Raw genomic sequence first — 22,858 nt, forward strand, 5'->3', positions numbered from 1 at the left:
ATGCTGCTTATCCTGTAACACGTATACGGAAAACAATGAAGTAATAAAAGAACTTCTTTTTTCACTTTCTCAATCTGTGTTTTAATTGCTCATGTCCTATACGAGCCACCAACAGGTCGTAAAAAGTCATTAAGAGTTTCATCTGTCACTGGTAAGGGAACATACAGAAATGTACGCATCAGAGTGCAGAAAAGCTGGCAGGGGAATGTGTTCTGATGATAATCCTCTTAAGATTCGTGGAAAGACATTTTACAAACATTACAACACGTGAGCATTAAAAGTACACCAATGTGTAGTTGCATTGTTTGCTGGAAACAGAAAGTGCGTCAAGAAAGAACGTGTGAATTTAAAGCTTCACCTGGAGTCGTGGTCACTCCAGAAATATTCAGCACCGGCCAGTTGCGGCAATGTGGGCCACTCCGGCTCCAACAGCAGCTCAAGGAACAGGCACTTAGCACAGGTAGTCAGATTACACCGCAGGCCACAGCACCTCATGTGCCAAGCAGGTGGGTCGCCTCCAGCAGTCAAAGGGTTAATATGACATCTTGGCATATTTATATGATTGACGATGTTTTTTTTTATTTGACAACAGCAGCGAATTCATGGGTTTTATTATACGACACCATTTATTGTACCACTTAGTATTATGATGTAAGTGTTTTTATGAATCTGATGATGGTCTATGGACCAAAACTAGTTGTTCAATAAAGAAATTTTACTGTCAGCTCTTAGCGTTAGATCATGACCTCCTTAAAATAATTATGAGCTGTGGGGCACCATCATCTTAAAATATATTGTTAAGAGAGATTTATTTACGCACTTTGTGAATTTAAAATAAATGTTTGACAGACAACTCATTCCAAAAGTGCGCCAACACAGGAACTCTGAAATATAAAACTATCTGCCAAATGTAGCTAAAATGGTAAAACATTACATTCTTATTCTTGGCAGAAAGAGAAGAAGAAAGAGTGTAATTTAATTTAACCACTTATGTCAGCATAAAACACAGGGTGCAAAAACAGGGTCTGATGGTCTTTTTTAATTAATAAAACTTTTTTACTACATGACATTTTAACAAGCAGTGGATCAAAGTCTTTTAATTTGAAAATAGAATCACCTATGTTGTGTCTACTTTCCACTACCCATTCTCCAATTCTCCTATCAAAGCCGTCAATAGCTTCCCCAAATACTTTATTTGCTATGAACAAATGAGGAAAAAAGGTGGAAGTAGTCCGTATCCAGCAGGAAATACTAGTGATGCACTCTGTTCTAAATAACAGTAATCTGCTGGCAAAATGTGCCAAAATAAGTGGTGTCAGCGATGTAATCATAAAACACAGTTAATAAACTGAGCTTCATAGTTCCATGAATAGGCATTTAAATCCTTCCTGGCAGAGCTAGAGTATGATTATGACAATATACTATATTTTCTGGTTGAGTCAAGCTGTTTGAGAAAATCTGTTCAACGTACAAATAGATAGCATTATTCATGAACATGAAAGGAACACCGGGAAGTGGATTTGATGCCTCAGTATCATATTTTGCATTTCCAACTGACCTTACAAAGTATCTGTCTTGAGTGTAACTTTGCAAGGCAGACAAACTAAGTAAGTTAGGTTTACTTTTAAAATTGATACAGTGAATAAAGGAATTTTCAGAAAGGTCACTTGTAGACTTATTGAATGTTGCACTAGCAGCAACTGAGTGGGGAAAAAATGGAAAGAAGCCTATAGAACAAACATTTCCATCATTCTGTTATGGAGCTATAGTGTTTATTAGAAAACTTTCATAGCAGTCTTAGTGCCTTCCAGTGGACGTTGAAAGGGTGTCTCCTGAAATTCAGTTGGGGGCTCATTGACTTTCAATGTAGTCATGTAACAGGCAGAAGTTATGCACTGTGCAAAATACTGAATGTTCTACAAGCACTTCCCTCGAGAATTGTTCCCTCAGTTATTTAGAATAGTTGCTCGAGCCTGCAGTGTGTTCGCAACCACACGTGTGTGTGAGAAAGTGTTTTTTTTTCCAGCAATGTAACTGCCAGAATTGAAGTTTAGGAGCAGTCTTACTGACTGTCATCTGACATGAGCAATGCATCTGATGACCACTAATCTCACTCAAAACACCAATATGCTACTAATGAAACATTAAAAACCAACTGTAGAGTGATAATAACAGAAGTTTCTTTTTCATAAGTGGTAGGCCACCTCCAACTGTAACACTTCCATGCATTTCATACATTAACACTTTCACTACTGTGGACAAATACACATGTTCTGCTCTGCTGCTCCCAAGGTGCTGTGCACGTGTACACATGCACTGGTTGTGTTTTCCTACAGTACTATTGACATCTCTACAGGTCCTCAGCCACAGACTTTTCACTGCTGTCGATGAGTTACTGCCATATAATGATAAATAAAGAGTTTCTAGTATGTACTGTACAACATATGTGCCTCTGTGAGCTATCATTCGCAAAAAAAAAAAAAAATTATATATATATATATATATATATATATATATATATATATATATATATATATATATATATATATATATATATATATATATATATATATATCATTTCAGTATCTTGAACACTTTGTGAAATCTGTCAGATGTTATGACCACATAATTCCTAATGCACAGGGATGGAAATAGGCTCACCGCGCGCAACTGTCTTTCGGATATAAAAATCAGTAACTCAAGACTGATATCATCTCGCTTTCAGTTTTAAATAAAATTTCAATATCTTACCTACTTTTCATATACTGCAATGTACGGGCTAAAAGTCAACCATTCACAAAGTTTATGTAAGCGCTTTTACCTCTGCAAACTTTTTAAAATTTTGTGCAATGTTTTACTTAATTTGATGCATCACAACAACTATGATGAATTACGAAAAGAAACACAGTCCTTTATGAAGCAAAGATACCAGACTATAAGATGTGCACAAATGAAATTGTTCCGGAAAATAGTTTTCTTAAAATCACGTAAATATTTCATAGCAGCAGGAACGCGCGCGCTCCACATGTAACACAGAGAGCACCTCTGTAGCAGTGAAAGGTTTAATAGACGCGTACTAAAAAAGCATGCTTTTCTTCACTTATTACTTTATGTCTGTGTTGTATTTGTGACCATGAAATTATCTTCATGAGAGATATTTGTATGCTTCTTTTGTTAGTCACTGTACATCCTGCTACCTGTTTGTAACTGCTATAACATATGCAGTGTATTACTTAGCGGCCCTGCAGAACTCATTACACAGTGAAAATATTATTCTCCATTTTTTTGTCATTGTGTTGTGCCTCTACTGGACTGCAGATGGTCAACTACTTTTCTATCATTTGCTGGCATCATCTGTGAATGTGTGTATCTGTCTTTGGTTTTTCCGAAGAGAGCACACATGGTTCCTTGCACACAGAGGAAAGTGGAACATAAACATGAATTGGTCATACAGGGGAAAAAGATAAAAAACAAAATTTTGCTAACTGATTAAACCAGGAAAACAAATGGCTGTTTTACAACTTAATTACTGGCATGCAAATCTCTGTGACAAGATGGCACATAAAATAATGCACACTAGTGAAAATTCATTTGCTTTTCTTCACAACAGAATTGTAACAAGCTAATAATCAGTTTCACATCTGGTGGGACTTAGTGTAACAAATTTGATCTTTAAACCTAAACTCAAGCAAAACTTATGTTGCCTCTAAAGTATTCATTGCATTGTATTGAAACGATTATGCTGACAATACTAAGAATACTTCTAACATGACTAGCACAAAATATTACTGCAGAAGTTGGACCATTATGGAGTAAGGGGAGTAGCTTACAATTGGTTCGCCTCTTACTTTAAGAACAGAAAGCAGAAGGTAATTCTCCGCAATATTGAGAGTGGTAGTGATGTTCAGCCCCAATTGGGCACTTCAGTGGGGCGTTCCCCAAGGGTCGGTGCTGGGGTCACTGCTGTTTCTTATTTATATAAATGATATGCCTTCTATTATTACAGGTGATTCAAAAATATTTCTGTTTGCTGATGACATCAGCTTGGTAGTGAAGGATCTTGTGTGTAATACTGAAACAGTATCAAATAATGTAGTTCATGAAAAGTTCGTGGCTTGTGGAAAATAATTTGATGCTAAATCACAGTAAGACTCAGTTTTTACCCATGAACCATGGACCTTGCCATTGGTGGGGAGGCTTGTGTGCTTCAGCGATACAGATGGCCGTACCATAGGTGCAACCACAATGGAGGGGTATCTGTTGAGAGGCCAGACAAACGTATGGTTCCTGAAGAGGGGCAGCAGCCTTTTCAGTAGTTGCAGGGGCAACAGTCTGGATGATTGACTGATCTGGCCTTGTAACCCTAACCAAAACGGCCTTGCTGTGCTGGTACTGCGAACGGCTGAAAGCACGGGGAAACTACAGCCGTAATTTTTCCCGAGGGCATGCAGCTTTACTTGAGAGCTGCATCAAACCAGTCTCGGGACTGAAGACCACAACCACAACAACAACAACAACAACAACTCACAATTCAACAAGAACTGATATTTTGATCAGACAGAATCGGCATATTATAAGCGAGACAGAACAGTTCAAGTTCCTAGGCGTTCGGATAGATAGTAAGCTGTTGTGGAAAGCCCACGTCCAGGATCTTGTTCAGAAACTAAATGCTGCTTTATTTACCATTAGAACAGTATATGAAATTAAGTGACAGTTCAAAACGAAAAGTAGTCTACTTCGCATATTTTCATACACTTATGTTGTATGGTATTATTTTTTGGGGTAATTCTTTTGATTCAAAAAGGGTATGTTTGGCTCAAAAACGGGCTGTTCGAGCTATATGTGGTGTAAGTTCAAGAACCTCTTGTCGACCCCTATTCAATAGTCTGGGAATTCTGACATTAATTACCCTTACAGTATATATTTTCTTTAATGTCGTTTGGTGTTAGCAATATTAGCCTATTTCCAAGAGTTAGCAGCTTTCACTCAGTTAATACTAGGCAGAAATCAAATCTGCATGTGGAATGCACTTCCTTGACTCTTGTGCAGAAAGGAGTGCAGTATTCTGCTGCATCCATTTTCAATAAGCTACCACAAGAACTCGAAAATCTTAGCAGTAGTCCAAACTCTTAAGTCTAAACTGAAGAGTTTCCTCATGGCTCACTACTCCTATTCTGTCGAGGAGCTCCTGGAAGAGCTAAAAAATGAAGCAAATTCCAGTGTTACATTGTTGATTTTCTTTATTTAAACTTAAGACTTATCACCTGAATATGTTTTTTATATTTCATTTCATCTGTTTCTACTATCGTGTTATAATTCCATAATATAACCTTCTGTTATACATCATTACAAAGAGTATTTAAAAAGGTTTTTTTTTCACTCAAAAACAAGTTCAGAGATGTTCAATATGGCCCCCTCCAGACACTCGAGCAATATCAACCCGATACTCCAACTCGTTCCACACTCTCTGTAGCATATCAGGCGTAACAGTTTGGATAGCTGCTGTTATTTCTCGTTTCAAATCATCAATGGTGGCTGGGAGAGGTGGCCAAAACACCATATCCTTAACATACCCCCATAAGAAAAAATCACGGGGGGTAAGATCAGGGCTTCTTGGAGGCCAGTGATGAAGTGCTCTGTCACGGGCTGCCTGGCGGCCGATCCATCGCCTCGGGTAGTTGACGTTCAGGTAGTTACGGACAGATAAGTGCCAATGTGGTGGCGCTCCATCCTGCTTCTTGTTCGAGCTGAGGGAACAGCCAATTCTCTAACATCTCCAGATACTGTAGTCCAGTTACAGTAGCACCTTCGAAGAAAGGTGACACTGACACCTAGTCAACAGCGCCTCAAGCAAACAAATGTACAACTAAATGAAAGTTTATAGCTCCCTTAATTCGCCGACAGATAGTGCTTAGCTCTGCCTTTTGTTGTTGCAGAGTTTTAAATTCCTAAAGTTGTGGTATTCTTTTTGAATCACCCTGTATTTGCTTACAGAGAGATTTGTAGTAGATAAATGTTTCTGAGTTGGCTGGTATAGTAACCAACACTGTGTGGCCAGTTACGATTCATTTTAGAGCTTGAAGTTTTTGCCTAAGGTTTTTCATTCCTAACAAATTCTGTTACAGGGTGGAAGAGTTGCTTTTCGGCCCACACTAGACTCTTGGCAGAACAGAGCAAGCACAAATGTAGAAATCAACACTTGAAAACAGTTTCCACAATAAATACACAGTGCCCGCAAGACCACATGACTACTGAAATGGTACCACAAAAACAATGACAGTACACAACACTGAAAACTGTGCGCTATATTCAAGTTGTTATTAACCAAAAAGTATCAGATTTTTTTGTTGCATCCTGTATACCCCGGAAAAAGCTTATTTTATGTATGCTGGATTTTATTTAACTCAATGGCTGTTAATCACTTAAGGATTGTTGATGAACAACACGGTAAGTCACAAATACTTTTAGCATGTTGACACCTTTGTGGCTGCTGCCGGCCACACCAGAACATGATGTGTGTAACAGCGTGCCTGGCCTGATTTTTGAGGAATAATGTACAACAGCTGCTTAGAAATAAAAAATGGCACAAGGAATAATTTCACTGAAATCAAAATTCCGATGTTTCACAGGTGCAGAAAACACACAAGAGTTATTTGCTGTATCAGAAACCACTAGCACTAAAGAATCTCTCTCTCTCTCTCTCTCTCTCTCTCTCTCTCTCTCTCTAAACACAATTTTGAAGGTAAATATACTATCTATTACAGAAATAATAAAAACAGCATGCATGCATTTTAAAAATCTGCAGTTTACTTTCACAGAAAAAATCATTCCTAATATGCATTTCTGATGAACTCTCAATTTATACATAATACTAAGATTCATCCTTCTGAAAGAGTCCACTTCTAAATAAAGTGGCAATATTTGTTTTTCATTTTGTTATTTACATCACAACATTTCTACATCAATTCAAAACAGTGACATTTAATGAGCTTGCTTTCATAAACATTTGCTCACCACATTCACTTTCACACACCATCAGGAAGAAAGCTTACGCTCCACAAAATTTCTAACACTGTGAACAATGCATTCTTACTCATACACAAAAATGCCTACACATTTCTGTAATTTACACGAGTTGAAGCTGAAAAAATTACTGAGATGCACTGTTGCAAGCTAATTTCTACACCACTAAGTAATTTTCCAGCAAATGTGGTATTCAATACTGAGGATTTCACAAGTTCAAGAATGACTAAGCAAACAAAGTGAAACTTTCATGCTGCATTTTTCATGACAATCACAATGACTGGTAACAAATCTTCCACCTTAAAAGCACAATCAAATGATCTATTTTACTCTAATGTGTTACTTTACATAGAAGTTATTCAAGAAGATTTTGCTTCACAAATTAAAAGAAACGACATGGAAAGCTCTGTTATAGACAGAGGAAGAGGCATGTTCACATTTCTCACAAAAACTGAACATTACGAACACAACGTAAATGTTTATACATAAAAAGGAAACCAGGTTTCGTTGTGCTGTGGAATATTGTCACCTTGTTTCAAAAGCCACATGCTCTCTGAATTCTACTGTCTACAATCACCCGTCTTCCCACAGAAATTAAAACTGGCCACTTCCACAACAAATACATAGGTTCTGACTTTAAAGGCAAGTGATCCCACACATATTTCCATTTTCCAAGAGACTCTGAACATTCATTTTCCACTGTTGTATGAATATAAGCACATCAATAAAGTTCATACTGACCACAAATCCAGTGTCATAAGAATAATGGAATGATTAAATCTAACAATGTCTTTAAATACACACGGCAACAAAAGAGAGAAAAACTGATGGTGATGTGAGGATTATTTGTCTATAATGAAAAATTTATTCTCATGGCATTTAAAATGTCAACAGTTTCCAAACAGCACTTGCTAAACATCAATAGATTGACTTATTGTACGAGTTTTATTTTAAATCTTTCTTAAAAACCTGTTACTCCAAATAACCATCAACAAACATCTTTTCGTCAGCTACCTGTGCAACAGTTCAATCACATATATTCTTTTTTTAAACTGAACTATGACTTCTATTTCTAACACAGTACATCTGTATGATTTCTTTTGTTTTTGGTAGCATGCAACTTGATTTTACATTATAACATGAAAGAGAAGTAACACTTTTATACAATTCCCTTTCAGTAGTTAAACACCAATCTATACTTTTATTAAGTAGTCATTTTTGGAGCTACATCACTAAAATCAGGGACAACTCTCATTGAATCAATGACACATAGCAGTTGGCAGTAACTGTACAAGAAAAATATGCAGGATCTCATCATCTGCAGCATTCTAACTGAAAGCCAAATACATGAAAATCACAACATTAAATGGAGGTAATCAGGAAACATATTTTTGCTTATTCTTTCTGTTTGTGCTGGAAGAGGACGCAACATGGGCAGTTACACATTACAATGGTACTTCCAATAGAAGTACAAGGTCACTGCCTATTAAACCCGATAACAACTTTAAAAACAGAATTTCATTGAAGTAAACAGAATGCATACAACAACTGCATTTTACATTTTCTATCATATAAAAATAAATAAAACAATCTGTCAAAATGTTACAAATGTGAAGCTGATAAGACTGTTTTAAGGAACAAAAAATACTTTCTTCTTTCGAACAATGTACCACATGAAGATATAAAACTGATACATTGCTGTATATAAAAATCTTACTTTACACAAAGACGTATCTAATAATTCAAATTAATTCAACATTTACTGAAATGTAGCAGATGATTTTCTCTTTAATTTTCTCCAAGTTCTTGACTATGTAGTACTCCCTGGACGCCCTTCAGTCTGATTCTGCCTTCATTCCCCTGACTTCCCCAACATTACGTTGCTGAAACAAAAACAGCCTTATCAGTACAGAATGCTGGCCAGTAGCAAGAACAACAGTTCAAATGAAGAAGATTTTGTGAAATTGTTACAGTAACCACTTTTGTTACAGTAACCACTTGTGTTACAGTGCATGATATACAGAGTGATAATAATTAAAGCTAAATTTTCAAAACACTGTAGAAATAGCACCACTGATGAGAATGACATCAAATTGCAACGGAATATTATCGGAGAAGGGGGAAAACATATGGCAGAAGAAAAAACAATAGCGTGAAAACTGATCAATAGATGGAGCTGTATGTGTCAGGATACGTAAATGAAAACTGTCATGCACACGACCCACTGAAGTTTGTATAAACACGCAGAATACACAGCTTTTCCTCCTTTTGGGTGTGCAACATTCACTATGACTGTCTCAATGCAGGATCACACACTGCTTGTAAAGCTGTATTCCAAGAATGTTGACAGTGCACACGTTGCTCTGCAGAAGTTCCGGACGCTGAAGGGTTTAATAAAGGTGTTGGTCCGATGACTGCCATGGGTCTGGAGAAAAGATTAGGAAATTCAGAAAGATGGGTTCTTTTGGTATGCAACCCGGTAGAGGGAGGAAACAAATTGATTTGACATCAGTGGAAGCAGTGGCCACAGCAATGCAGGAGGAGACAAGTGGTGGTGTGCAAATGTGTAGTGCATGGAGAATTGCCCGAACATTGGACATACCCGTGAGCTCGGTGCATACAATCCTACGAAACATCCTTTGTATACATTCAAAATTACCCATGTGCGCAAGTTGCTTCCCGTTGACCTGCCAGCAAGAGAGACCTTTGCTTTAGAATTTCTTGCTCGCACAGAAGAGGACAATGACTGGCCGTGGAAGGTTTTGTGGACAAGATAAAGCCCACTTCCATCTGACAGCACATGTCATTGCACAGAATTGTCCAATATGGGCAATGGAAAATCCACATGCAAATCAACCAGTACCACTTCGTCCTAAAAAGGTGGCTGTGTGGTGCGGGTTTACAGCATCATTTATCATAGAGCCATATTTTTTCCAAGAGACATGTGCTGTGAGTATCTCTTGCACAATCACATCATTCCAGCTCTCCAATAGCGTGGATGTGATCATTTTTATGCAAGATGGTGCACCTCTGCACATTGTAAATCCAGTTAAGCAGCTACTGGAGCGCCATTTCGGAAATGCTAGGATTATCAGCCACCATTTCCCTACAGCCTGGCAATCCCGCTCACCTGACCTTAATCCGTGTGACTTCTGGCTGTGGAGTCATCTGAAAGATGATGTGTTCAGTTTTCAGATTGCAAACTCAGCTGCACTGAAGGCACGTATTGTGCAACACATCCTGAACATGATCCTGGAAACATATCTATCGGTTGTGGAACATGATGTTTGCTGATTTCAACTCTTTGCAGAAAAGGGTGGACAGCATACTGAACATGTTTTGCTCCAGTCACATGGAAATTAATAATCCAATTTGTTTCTGATTGATGCTTTTTATGTGGTTTTTCTCCTCAGGAGAATTAAAAACCAATGTGATTGATGCTTTTTATGCGGTTTTTGGCCTCAGGACAATTAAAAAACCAGTTTTTCCCATCCAATACGATGTGACTTTGCCTTTGTGGATGGGTTCACATAACTAACAGTAACACACCTGTACACCCATGCACATTTAGTAGTACAATTTCTTTAACGTCAAATGTACACCTTAGGTATTTTTGTATGATTCATTTGTCAGTTTTAGTCAATCACTATTAAATTATGATGCTTGCAGCGCCATCCATGGCTTCATCTTGTAACTATATATTTTCTTCTGCCATACGTTTTCCCCCTTCTCCGACAATATTCGGTTGCAATTTGGCATCATTCTGATCAGTGGTGTTATTTCTACAGCAGTTTGAAAGTTTAACTTTAATTATAATCACCCTGTATATTGAAAAAAGTATAATTTACTTTCCTCTAGTATCATTGGAGAATTAACACTAGCTCAATAGCAAATTGACTGGGCATGGGAGAGGCTACTCTTTTGTTAAATTAACTACATGAGCAGTTGTTTGTACTGAACATGCAAAGTGAAGTAACATTGTAATCAGATCAAACGGGCCACACAATACTGACTGAACACCCTGTCATCCTCTACCATATGATGTCATTTCTCTGCAGTATGGGAGGGCATGGGGTGATCACATTGCTTTCTTGACCACTGTCAGGTTTCCAGAATTCTAAGCCACTATTACTCATGCAAGTAGCTTCTTATTTGGCCTTATTGAGACATTCTGTTTCAACCCTACCCAAACAGAAGATTAGTGTCAGTACTATAAATTAAATCAGGATCTGCACATGACAGGCACATTCATTAACAATGATGTATATATGACAGCCTTCACAAGCTGTGTCAAAGTGATCCTCTGCCGGTATCAGTTTCTCTGAAGTACACTGAAAAAAAAAAAAAAAGTGTACTTGTAAGCATATTCTACACTGAGGTGGCAAAAGCCCTGAGATATCTCCTAATATATCGCACAAATATTGGACCATACTGCATCTACTGCCACCCATAATTGTGTAAGTGCTGCCAGTGCAGGATTTTGTGCATGAACTGACCTCTCAACTATGTCCAATAAATGTTCGACGGGATTCGTATCAGGTAATCTGGATGGGCAAATCGTTCACTCAAAATGTCTAGAATGCTCTTCAAACCAATTGCAAGCAATTGTCACCCGGATACACAGCCCATTGTCAACCATAAAAATTCTATCATTGTTTGGGAACATGAATGGTTACAAAGGATCTTCAAGTAGACAAACATAATCATTTTTGGTCAATGATCCACATAACACAGCCCACACCATAATGGAGCCACCATCAGCTCACCCAGTACCTTGTTGCAAACTCGGGTCCACGGCTTCCGGGGCTCTGCAAGACACCCAGCACTACCGTCAACTCTTACTAACTGAAATAGGGATTCATCTGACCACACCATTGTTTTCCATTTGTCTACAGTCCAACCACTATGGTCACAATCCCAGGCCATGCACTGCAGGTGATGTCATGCTGTTATCAAAGGCACCTGCATTTGCTGTCTGCTGTCCTAGCCCACTAATGGCAAATTTCAGCACACTATACTAATGGATATGTTCGTAGTATGTCCCACATTGATTTCTGTGGTTATTTCAGGCAGCGTTGCTTGTCTGTTAGCAATGACTGCTCTATGCAAAGGCCACTGCTCTTACATGTTATGGGAAGGCCACTGGCTACTGCACTCTCCATGGCGAGAGGAAATGCCTAATATCTGGTATTCTCAGCACATTCTTGACACTGTGGATCTCGGAATATTTAATTCCCTAATGATTTTCAAAAAAGGAATGTTCCATGCGTCTAGCTCCAACAACCATTCCACATTCAAACTCTGTTAATTCCCATTGTGCCGCTATAATCACAATGGAAACCCATTCACATGAATCACCAGAATAAAAATAACAGCTCCACCAATGCACTGTCCTCTTATACTTGTGTACGCAATACTACAGACGTTTGCTTATGTGTATGCCACTATCCCAGGACTTGTCGCCTCAGTGTATACTCTTGAAACCTCTCTAGGCTGTAAACTCCAAATATTCCCTGTTTTTTGCTTGGCTTCTAATATTTGTCCTTTTCTTGTCTCAGTTTTTTATTCACTTTGCACCTCTAGCCTTCCTTTTTATTTTCAAAGACCACCATCATATTCTCCCTCCTTCCCTATTCAGATAAAATAAATATTTGATTTAGTATTCCTCCTCTTGCTCTATTCTTTTTCTCTTGTAAATGAATACTCCTCTATCGCCACTTAACCTTACAGATCAACTTCTCAGCTCACTCCTCTTCTGCCACAAATGCTAAGAATACTGTTTATCATTTGTAATTTTAGAGTATTTTAATTATTCTGAAAGTAATGTCAGAGAAAATAGGCTGAAGTAGTATGGATGATGACCTGTGTGTCATGTCAGTATAATGCTTTTACAATTTATTCATTAAAACTGGGGGAAGGATGTGGTATTCATGTATAACTACATCACTGTACGTGTAGGTCACGTTTTGTGTTTTTTACATTTTACAGTTTACAGTTTCTTTCGGAAATTATGTTAACATACACTCATATCACCACCACCACATTCAACCCGAAATTACAGTCGTGTAACTTTCTTAATTATATGTATACCTGTGTGGAAGCTTTTTTTTTCCTGTACTACATTTTTCATAACGCAGGTGGCATTTTCACATCTGCCAGAAGTAACCTCCTATCAAACTAATAGATAATTTATGAGCTTTGTAAAAACTAACTAAATTCTGTCTTCTTTGAGATTTGATGTGTGGAAATATTTACCTGATAGTAAGGATTCTCTTTTCTAAATTCAATGCATCTTGCTAATTTATTTTGGTGGATCCACCGAGAAGGTGAAAAAAATGAAAAACAATCACCACACGTGATGCATAGGTACATCAGGAATACTTACCCGATCTAATTCTTCTTTAGTTTTTTCTTCTATGGCTCGTATATCTTCCATCGTTAGACCGTGCCAGCGATCCATCCAACAGAAAACTTGCCTACACAGAACATGAAACACATGTTACATGCATGTCACACTACATGTAAATGGGTAGGAATTGCAATTTTACTGCCTGTCTGCAAATTTCATTCTGACTTAAATTCATTTGTATATTTACAACATAATCACAGCTGAATTAAAATAGTACACTTCACGTACCTATGGAAGTTGGTGAACAATCGTCTCTCCGATTTCTGTATGAAATTCTCTATCCGTGTCTGTAGACCAAACCATTTGAACTCTACAGTGACTAGCTTGTAACATGTCATCACAGGATTTACCTGCAACTCACAAAACCAGACTGTTGATAAAATTGTTCCAGGCAAAGCTGAATGACACCAACATTCAAGAGAGAAAAATATTTAAAATAAAATGATTTCTTTCAATTCAAATCACACAAAATTAAAAAGGGCATTAATTACTTATGATCATCTAAAATTTTAAATTTTATGGCATACATACACTAATGTTCTGTAAATATTTCCAGAACAGGAATACTTGATGTGATAGCTGACTTTTTTGTATTTTTTCACATCAGATTAGGTGCATGACCCTGGCTAATTTTTAATGGCCATACCTTTTCGAGTCATCAGTCTTCTGACTGGTGTGATGTGGCCAGCCATGAATTCCTCTTCTGTCTCAACCTCTTCAGCTCAGAGTAGCAACTGCAACCTGCACCCTCTATTTCTTGTATGAATTCTGATTTCTGTATTCCTCTACAGATTTTACCCTCTACTACCATGAAAGTTTTTCTCTGATGTCTTAACACATCTTATCATCCTCGCCCTTTTTGTTGTGTGTTCCACATGTTCCTTTCTTCACTGATTCTGCAGAGGACCATCTCATTCCTTATCAGTCCATTTAATTTTCAACATTCCTCTGTAGAGTCAAATTTGAACTGCTTCAATTCTGTTCTTTTCCAGTTTCCCAATGGTCCATGATTCTCTGTCATACAATGATGTGCTCAAAATGTACCTTCTCAGAAATTTCTTCCTGAAATTAAGGCCCATTTTTGATACTACAAGACTTCCCCAGGCAGGAATGCCCTCTTTGCCTGTGCTAGTCTGTCTTGATGTCCGCCTTGCTTCATATGTCATACTTTATTTTGTTTCCAAGGTAGCAGGGTTCCTTAACTTAATCTACTTTGTGATCACCAATTTTGATGTTAAGTCTCATTTCTGTTGTCTCTCTTCAGTTTACTCTCAATCCAAATTCTGTACTCATCAGGATATCCATTCCATTCAGCAAACCCTGTAATAAATCTTCACCCTCACTAATAATAGCAATGTCGTCACTGAATCTTATCACCGATATCCCTTCAGCCTGAATTTTAATCTCACTCTTGAACATTTCTTTCATTCCCCCCACTGCTTCTCTGATGCATAGACTGAGCAATAAGGGCAAATGACTGCATTCTGTCTTACACCCTTTTTAATCCAAGCACTTTGTTTTTGAACTTCATATTTTATTGTCCCCTCTTGGTTCTTGTACTGTACATACTGTCGTATTACTCATCATTCCCAATTTCTTACTCATCTTTGTTTTTTCAAGCAGACAAATCCTGTGAATGTGTGTATTTTTCTTTGGGCTTGCTTCCAATTGTCCAGTGCAATGTTAGGACTGTCTCTCTGGTGCCTTTACGTTGCCTAATGCCAAAATGGTCATCATCAGCTGTTAAGCCGATTGTGTGATAGTTTTCACACTTCATCTGCCTTGCAATCTTCAGAAAATTGTCAATGATTTCTTTTTCGAAAGCCTGATAGTATGTTGGCAGTCTCCTAGATTCTGCATACCAACCTTGAGCGTTGTTTGGTGGCCACTTCTGCAACAATTTTAGAAATTCTGAAGTAATGTTGTCTATTCCTTCTGCCTTATTTGACCTTATGTCTTCCAAAGCTCTCTCAAATTCTGACTGATTCTTGAGCCCCTATCTCTACTACGCTGACTTCAGTTTATTCTTCTATCCCTCCCACTGAGGCCTTCAATGTATTCTTTCCATATATCTGTTCTCACCTCTAACAGGAGAAATCCCATTGCACATTTCCAATTTCAATTTCAGTGAAGGCCATTTTGAACTTTCTATGGGCTCAGTCAGTCCTCCTGACTATTATTTCTTTTTGACTTTCTTTACATTTTTCCTGCAGCTATTTCATTTGGGTTCCTGCGCCTCTATTTCTTTCATCCCTAAGGGATTTATATTGCTGTATTCCTGTCTTTTCCTGCACATTTCAGTGCTTCCTTCATCAATCAATTTAAGTATCTGGTCTGTTTTTCCATTACTTTCCTAACACCTATGTTTGTCTTCCCAAAATTTGCAACTGCTCTTTTTAGGGGTGCCCACTACTCTTTAACTGAACTGCCTGCTGTGTTATTCAGTATTTCAGTATATAGCAGTACCTGCAACCTCAGTGAACTTCAGCCTCTCTCTTCATTCGTAAGCATTTCCGTATCTGACTTCTTAGTGCACTGATTCTTCCTCACTGTTCACTTCAACTTCAGTCTACTCTTCATCATTACTATATTGTGATCCAAGCCTATATGTGCTTATAGGTATGCCTTACAATCCAATATTTGATTTTTTATCATCATCATCTCACTTTACATACTGAATTACCCACTCAGTCTCCTCTTACACTTTGTGTACTACTTCATCTTGTCTTAAGACATCAGCACATATATCATCGGACCAAAAATCCTGTCTTCTTTCTATTTCACTGCAGTGATTCTCACTATATCTAGATTGAGGCTTAGCATTTCCTTTTCCAGATTTTTTTACCTTCCCTTCCACATTCAAACTTCTGACATTCCACACCCCAACTCTTAGAATGTTGCCCTTTTGTTCCTTATTGCACCTTTTTCTCTTGGTCACTCAGTTGGCAGTTCCCTACCGGAGTTCCACATTGAGGACTAGTTCAGAATCTTTTGCCAATGGAGAGATCACCATGACACATCTTCAATTACACTTCACATGTCCTGTGAATATATCTATATATTAAGTGTCTTCAATGCAGTGGTTTCCACTGCCTGCTGCATCTTCATACCATTGGTCTTTGCTGATCCTTTCACCTTTTAGAGGCAGTTTCCCATCCCAAGGGCAAGAGGGTGCCCTGAATCTCTGTCTCCTTTGTCCTCTTTGACAGGGCCACTGGCAGAAAGATAGTGACTTCTTATGGCAGAAGTCTTCAGTCATCATTCCTAATGATTCTTATGCAATATTTAAGCAGTGGTGAGGTTCGAAACTGGGACCCAGGATGTTTTGATTACTAGTCAAAAACCCTATGCCTAGATAACAGGTTTCCAAAACTGTAAACAAAATTTCATATCTAGAATTCACAAAGCTCCTGCATACTGTGATTAGAAGTTCAAAATATTAATAAAATGTACATGGTGTGTATGTATACACAAAAGAAAAAGAGTGTGCACGCACACTCCAGCCTCACCTTGTCCATCCACTGCCCAGTGAGGGGACCTCTGCCTGTCTTCTGGCTCTTGAATGTCGTGGGGTCCTCATCTGCTTTGTAATCATTGCTGGATACTGGGTCATTGGCAATATCTATATGAACTATTTCCCTCATTTTCAGTTTTTCTGGGGGTAGTTCATGCACCTGAAAAAACAGAAGGCGTTGCTCATTTACAGCATCCAAATTTTGTTCCTTTGAGGCTATACAGTAGATGACCCTGAAATGTTTCTTTTTGTGTGTAAATAAATTTAAGCCCCCAAAACAAAAATAATTTATGCAAACCTATGTAAGAAACGCTGTACTTTTGTATTAATTCTGTGTATTGTCTTTAAGTTGTCTTAGAATGTAAAACAGTGATTAATTTTTCTTATATGTGGGACAGAATACAGATGTTAAAACTAGCAAAGGAGAGCAACTGTATTTTTTAATTTCCAATTAATGCATCAGTCGCAGTGCAAGCAGTGTCAACAATCAGATTTTATGCAGTCAGCCACACCAGAAAGGAGTGCAGCGAAGTCTCTCAAACATTTTTCCACACAAGAGGCCTTCAGAACAGGAAGATACTTAGGTTAAGTGACAGTAAATTTGCCTTCAGTTGTTTAGTCATATATAAACACGAGCAGCATCTGTTTCGCTCTCTCCTGAGGCCCGCTCTCTATTGATGTCTCCACTCTTTTACTTGAATATTTTACACACCTTGAAAATATCTCTCGTCTACGTAAAATAATCGTCAATATAATTGTTATTGTTTATCAAAATTTCAATAATGTTAACCTTGCCTGCTAACATTTGTATGTTTCAGCTAGGAGAACTGCAAGTCTGCTGACATCATTTCCTGGCCCCTGCTGACATCATTGATGTTCAAACTTGTAGCAGCCACTTGAGTGTGACCCTGAGATCTGTTAAGCTGATCTGTAAATGCAGTTCCCAGGCAGCATTTCTGTGCATAATGCTTAATATTAATGATCAGCATATGTCCAACAAATGATTTGCGTGGTTAGTCCACTCCATCGGTATCAAAGCAGGTTAGACAAAATCTTGAATTATTAATTTTCTCTCTCATAGTGGTAAATTTGTCAGTGCCATTTTTAACTGGCTGCTGCTTTTAATTAATGGCACCCTAGTTAATTTCCTCTTATCAAAATTTATTTTTCAATTACCACTACAGAGTGCCACACAAAACGAAAGTGAAAACTTTCTTTTTCGATGAAAATAATAATTCACCCCCTTTTGCATGTTGAAAATGGGCTTCGCTAGCTTTTAAGATAGGTCTGTACAGTTGTTTCTATGATGGTAATGCCCACCCCGATAGCTGAGTGGTCAGCGTGACAGATTGCCTCCTACGGGCCTGGGTTCGATTCCCGGCTGGGAGGGGATTTTCTCCGCTCAGGGACTGGGTGTTGTGCTGTCTTCATCATCATTTCATCCCCATCCGGCGAGCAAGTCACCCAATGCGGCGTTGAATGTAATAAGACCTGCAGCAAGGCGGCCGGACCTATCCCGCAAGGGGCCTCCCGGCCAATGATGCCAAACACTCATTTGCATTTATGATGGTAATTCAGAAAACAAAGTTCCACTTTCCACAGGATAACACCACAAAAGTAAAATACAAACTACCAATAACAATTTTCATAGATTTCACCACGTAATCGTCATCAGCCCGAGGTCTGTGTCAACTTCAACTCCTTAAGTTCTAAGTCACGTCCTGAAAGTAATCTTACACTAACTCATAGAGAATGTTGGGATTAACAGAAATAATCTCATAGCCGGCACCACGTGATAGACTGTGTGTGCCCTCTACACTGCCTATATATTCGTCACTCCTTGGAGTTCTGGTTGCAGTTCACCCCTTTGCCTCCGAAGATGTCTCCCTGCATTCAGAGAGGAAACACTAGGGAAAGTTTTATACATCGACCACGGTCTATTAGCCTGGAAGTTTTAAATGATGTCAGTACCGGTGTGGAAGCTTACACTGAATGGACCTCCACAAACTCTTTAGCAGTAATAAACGAGTTCATCTTTAAGAAAGAGGTGAAACTCTGAACAGAGGATGACCAAATGTCCTGTAATGCATATGCCCGCTTGGTGCCATCAACACTGACTACTGTCTCTAGAGGTATGTCCACACAATGCCTCTTTCCTCATGCTGACACACACAAATAGTTTGAGGTCCTCTGATGGACACACTTGTCAGTCGATATGCAGAGAGCAAAATCAGATTGTGTACAAAGTAAAGATATTTAAAATGTCAAAATCAGCAAATTGTTGAAGCATTTGTAATGGAGTTTCCAAATTTACCAACCTCCATGGAAGTTATCATGCTGGCTGAAACTATAAGTAGAAAGCTCTGAAATATTTTGCAACGCATGGAACATAAATCGCAAAGACAGATTAACCATAGGAAGGTAGTGTACATTGCAATCAGCAGAAATATTGTGCCTATCAAAGTCAAAAGTGAGACGAGATGGTGAAAATTATCTGGATACGTTTTAAAAGGTCTAGGTGAACTCAATTACTGGATGTTTTTTACAGACACCCAATTCCATCATGATTGCAAAACTATCATTTGAAGAAAGAGGGGGGGGAGAGAGGGGGGGAGAGGGGGGGGGGAAGAGAGAGGGTGGGGAGAGAGAGAGGGGGGGAGAGAGAGAGGGGGGGGAGAGAGGGGGGAGAGAGAGAGGGGGGGGGGAGAGAGAGAGGGGGGAGAGAGAGAGGGGGGAGAGAGAGAGGGGGGAGGAGAGAGAGGGGGGAGAGAGAGAGGGGGGGAGAGAGGGGGGGGAGAGAGGGGGGGAGAGAGAGGGGGGGGAGAGAGAGAGGGGGGGGAGAGAGAGAGGGGGGGAGAGAGAGGGGGGGAGAGAGAGAGGGGGGGAGAGAGAGGGGGGGAGAGAGAGGGGGGAGAGGGGGGGAGAGAGAGAGAGGGGGGAGAGAGAGAGGGGGGAGAGAGAGAGGGGGGGAGAGGGGGGAGAGAGAGGGGGGAGAGGAGAGGGGGGAGAGAGAGGGGGGGGGGAGAGAGGGGGGGGAGAGAGAGGGGGGGAGAGAGAGGGGGGGGAGAGAGGGGGGGAGAGAGAGGGGGGGGAGAGAGAGGGGGGGGAGGGAGAGGGGGGGAGAGAGAGAGGGGGGAGCGAGGGGGGGAGAGAGAGGGGGGGGGAGAGAGAGGGGGGGGGGGAGAGGAGAGAGAGGGGGGGGAGAGAGAGGGGGGGGAGAGAGAGAGGGGGGTGGAGAGAGAGAGGGGGGGAGGAGGGAGAGAGAGGGGGGGAGAGAGAGGGGGGGGGAGAGAGAGAGGGGGGGAGAGAGAGAGGGGGGAGAGAGAGAGGGGGGAGGGAGAGAGAGGGGGGAGGAGAGAGAGGGGGGGAGAGAGGGAGGAGAGAGAGGGGGGGGAGAGAGAGGGGGGGGGAGAGACGAGGGGGGAGAGGAGAGGGGGGAGAGAGAGAGGAGGGGGGAGAGAGAGGGGGGGAGACGAGAGGGGGGAGAGAGAGGGGGGGAGAGAGAGGGGGGAGAGAGAGGGGGGAGAGAGAGGGGGGGAGAGAAGGGGGGGAGAGGAGAGAGGGGGGAGAGAGAGGGGGAGAGAGAGGGGGGGGAGAGAGGGGGGAGAGGAGAGGGGGGAGAGAGGGGGGGAGAGAGGGGGAGGGGGGGAGAGGAGAGAGGGGGGGAGAGAGAGGGGGGAGAGAGAGGGGGGAGAGAGAGGGGGGAGAGAGAGGGGGGAGAGAGAGGGGGGAGAGAGAGGGGGGGGAGAGAGGGGGGGAGAGAGAGGGGGGGAGAGAGAGGGGGGAGAGAGAGGGGGGAGAGAGGGGGGGGGGTGAGGGGGGAAGGGGGGGAGAGAGGGGGGGGAGAGAGGGGGGGAGAGAGGGGGGGGAGAGAGGGGGGGAGAGAGGGGGGGGAAGAGGGGGGAGAGGGGGGGGAGAGAGGGGGGGAGAGAGGGGGGGCATACTGCTAAATTTGATAGTGGCAGGTTCAATTAATACGAGTATTACAGAGGTGTTTTGTGAACTCAAGTGGGAATTCCCAGAGGGAAGCCAACATTCTTTCTGTGAAACACTATTAAGCAAGTTTCAATGATCAGCATTTGAAGCTGACAGCAGAACCATTCTACTACTGCCAATGTACATTTCATGTAAGGACTATGAAGGTAAGATTAGAGAGATTAGGGCTTGTATGGAGGCGTCTAGGTAGTCGTTTTTTCCCTCAGTGGAGGGAAAGGAAGTGAGGAATAGTGGTACACGGTACCCTCTGCTAGGCATCATATGGTGGCTTAAGATGTATGTATACAGCTGTAGGTGTAATAACTTATTTGAATGACATGTTCTGATATTTGTAGTGTGTTTCTTTGGTTGTGTTGGTTGAAATTACACAAAAAACAATTAAAAATAGATAAGCTTTTCTTCATACAGAAAATGCAATGATTCTGCTTATGGAAAGTAGTATCTTCAGTCTCCCTTTCAGATGAACATTAAGAAGTAAACTAAGAGAAATACTTCCACTACAATGTATTGACAGTAAAAATCAGAGTAGTACAATTTGATGATACAATATTATTAAAAAACAGATACTTGCTCTCCTTTTACAGTGAAAGCTATAAGCTCGAAATGTCACAAATTTTATGACAATCTCAAGATGACAACCAAAAGACTAGTACACTTTTACAACAACACAGTTAGGAAACAGGCAACTGTTTGCCCCGTTTTGAATGTAATCTGCCAAAAACTGGTCTCAAATTACGCGAAGGTTATATGAATGTAACCACAAGCATAGCAACCTGAAAAAAAACATACAGCTCAAATGTTTAAAACCATAAGCAGTTAGCGAACACTTTTACAATTATACAGTTGTAGAAGTTAATGAGGGAGGCAGGAGTGCCCAGTTTAGCTGAACTGAAAATGCCGAAGTACACAGAGGGTGCAGTATGGTAATGTAATTGATTAACACGTTAAGATTTTCTGTGTTGTATAACAAACAAAACGAAGATAGGGTTTGGTCACAAGCTGTGACTTACAGAAACCAGGGAACAATGAGCTTTTATTTTTACTTATTTATTCTTCATAATTACAGCATATTATCTAAAAATCTAAAATAGGCCATACAAAGTGTTTTTCCTTGGACAGTTTTAAGTCACATATTTAATTCTTTATTTCTGATGCTTAACATTATTTAGAGAGAGAGAGAGAGAGAGAGACCAGTGAACAGAGAGTATCTATAGAAGAAGTTGTAGAATGTTCACAGATGAGGGTGAGAGTATAGCAGTGGGAGGAAGTGTGCAGGCACTCATTCCTTCATTAATAAAATATTTTAACATGTTTTCTCCTTACAGTAGCTTTTATTAAAATCGATTTGCAGAAAATCCCCGTAATTATATGTGAAGTTGTACAATACATTGCCACTCACATTTCAAGAATTGACAAGGTAGCGACAGTCAGTTGCTTCTTACTCAGAAAAACTGCATCTAGAAGTAGGAATGTCTTGAAATCATAATGTATCTTTACTTTTCAGCACATTATCAGCAGTCCATGACATACACACATTTCAACAGGTGTATGTTTACACTCCTACTCATTGTAAACCCTATACGGTTTTTCTCCAAAATTAGCTACTGCTCTCACCTCATTATTAAAGCCATGTTTCATCATTATGGCACTGAGTACTTCTCATTAACAACAATGTCTGCCTGATTAGCTGGGAGGTAACTTGCTTGCTCCCAATGCAAGCGGGGCCCAGGTTCGATTCCCTGCCGGGTTGGAGATTTTCTCCACTCAGGGACTGGGTGTTGTGTTGCCCTAATCATCATTTCATCCTCATCACTGACACGAAAGTCGCCTAATGTGGCATCGAATGAAATAAGACTTGCATTTGGCGACCGAACTTCCCGAATAGGGGCCTCCGGGCCAACGATGCAATACGCTCA

General features: G+C 40.2%; 1 protein-coding gene across 2 annotated transcripts in view; it reads right to left on the minus strand.

Annotated features, from left to right (window-relative positions):
- Nucleotides 1–6,785: 6,785 nt before the first annotated feature.
- Nucleotides 6,786–22,858, minus strand: part of LOC124711422 (phosphatidylinositol transfer protein alpha isoform) — a 194,296-nt gene continuing 178,223 nt past the window's right edge. For both annotated transcript variants that reach the window (XM_047241488.1, XM_047241487.1), the window contains exons 6-9: nucleotides 16,942–17,106; nucleotides 13,661–13,782; nucleotides 13,409–13,499; nucleotides 6,786–8,906 (exon numbers count right to left, since the gene is read on the minus strand). In XM_047241488.1, coding sequence (XP_047097444.1) covers nucleotides 8,859–8,906; nucleotides 13,409–13,499; nucleotides 13,661–13,782; nucleotides 16,942–17,106 — 426 coding nt within the window. In that variant the 3' untranslated portion in view covers nucleotides 6,786–8,858. The remainder of the gene's footprint in view (nucleotides 8,907–13,408; nucleotides 13,500–13,660; nucleotides 13,783–16,941; nucleotides 17,107–22,858) is intronic.

The sequence above is a fragment of the Schistocerca piceifrons genome, chromosome 8, assembly GCF_021461385.2.
Source record: "Schistocerca piceifrons isolate TAMUIC-IGC-003096 chromosome 8, iqSchPice1.1, whole genome shotgun sequence".
Lineage (NCBI taxonomy): Eukaryota > Metazoa > Arthropoda > Insecta > Orthoptera > Acrididae > Schistocerca > Schistocerca piceifrons.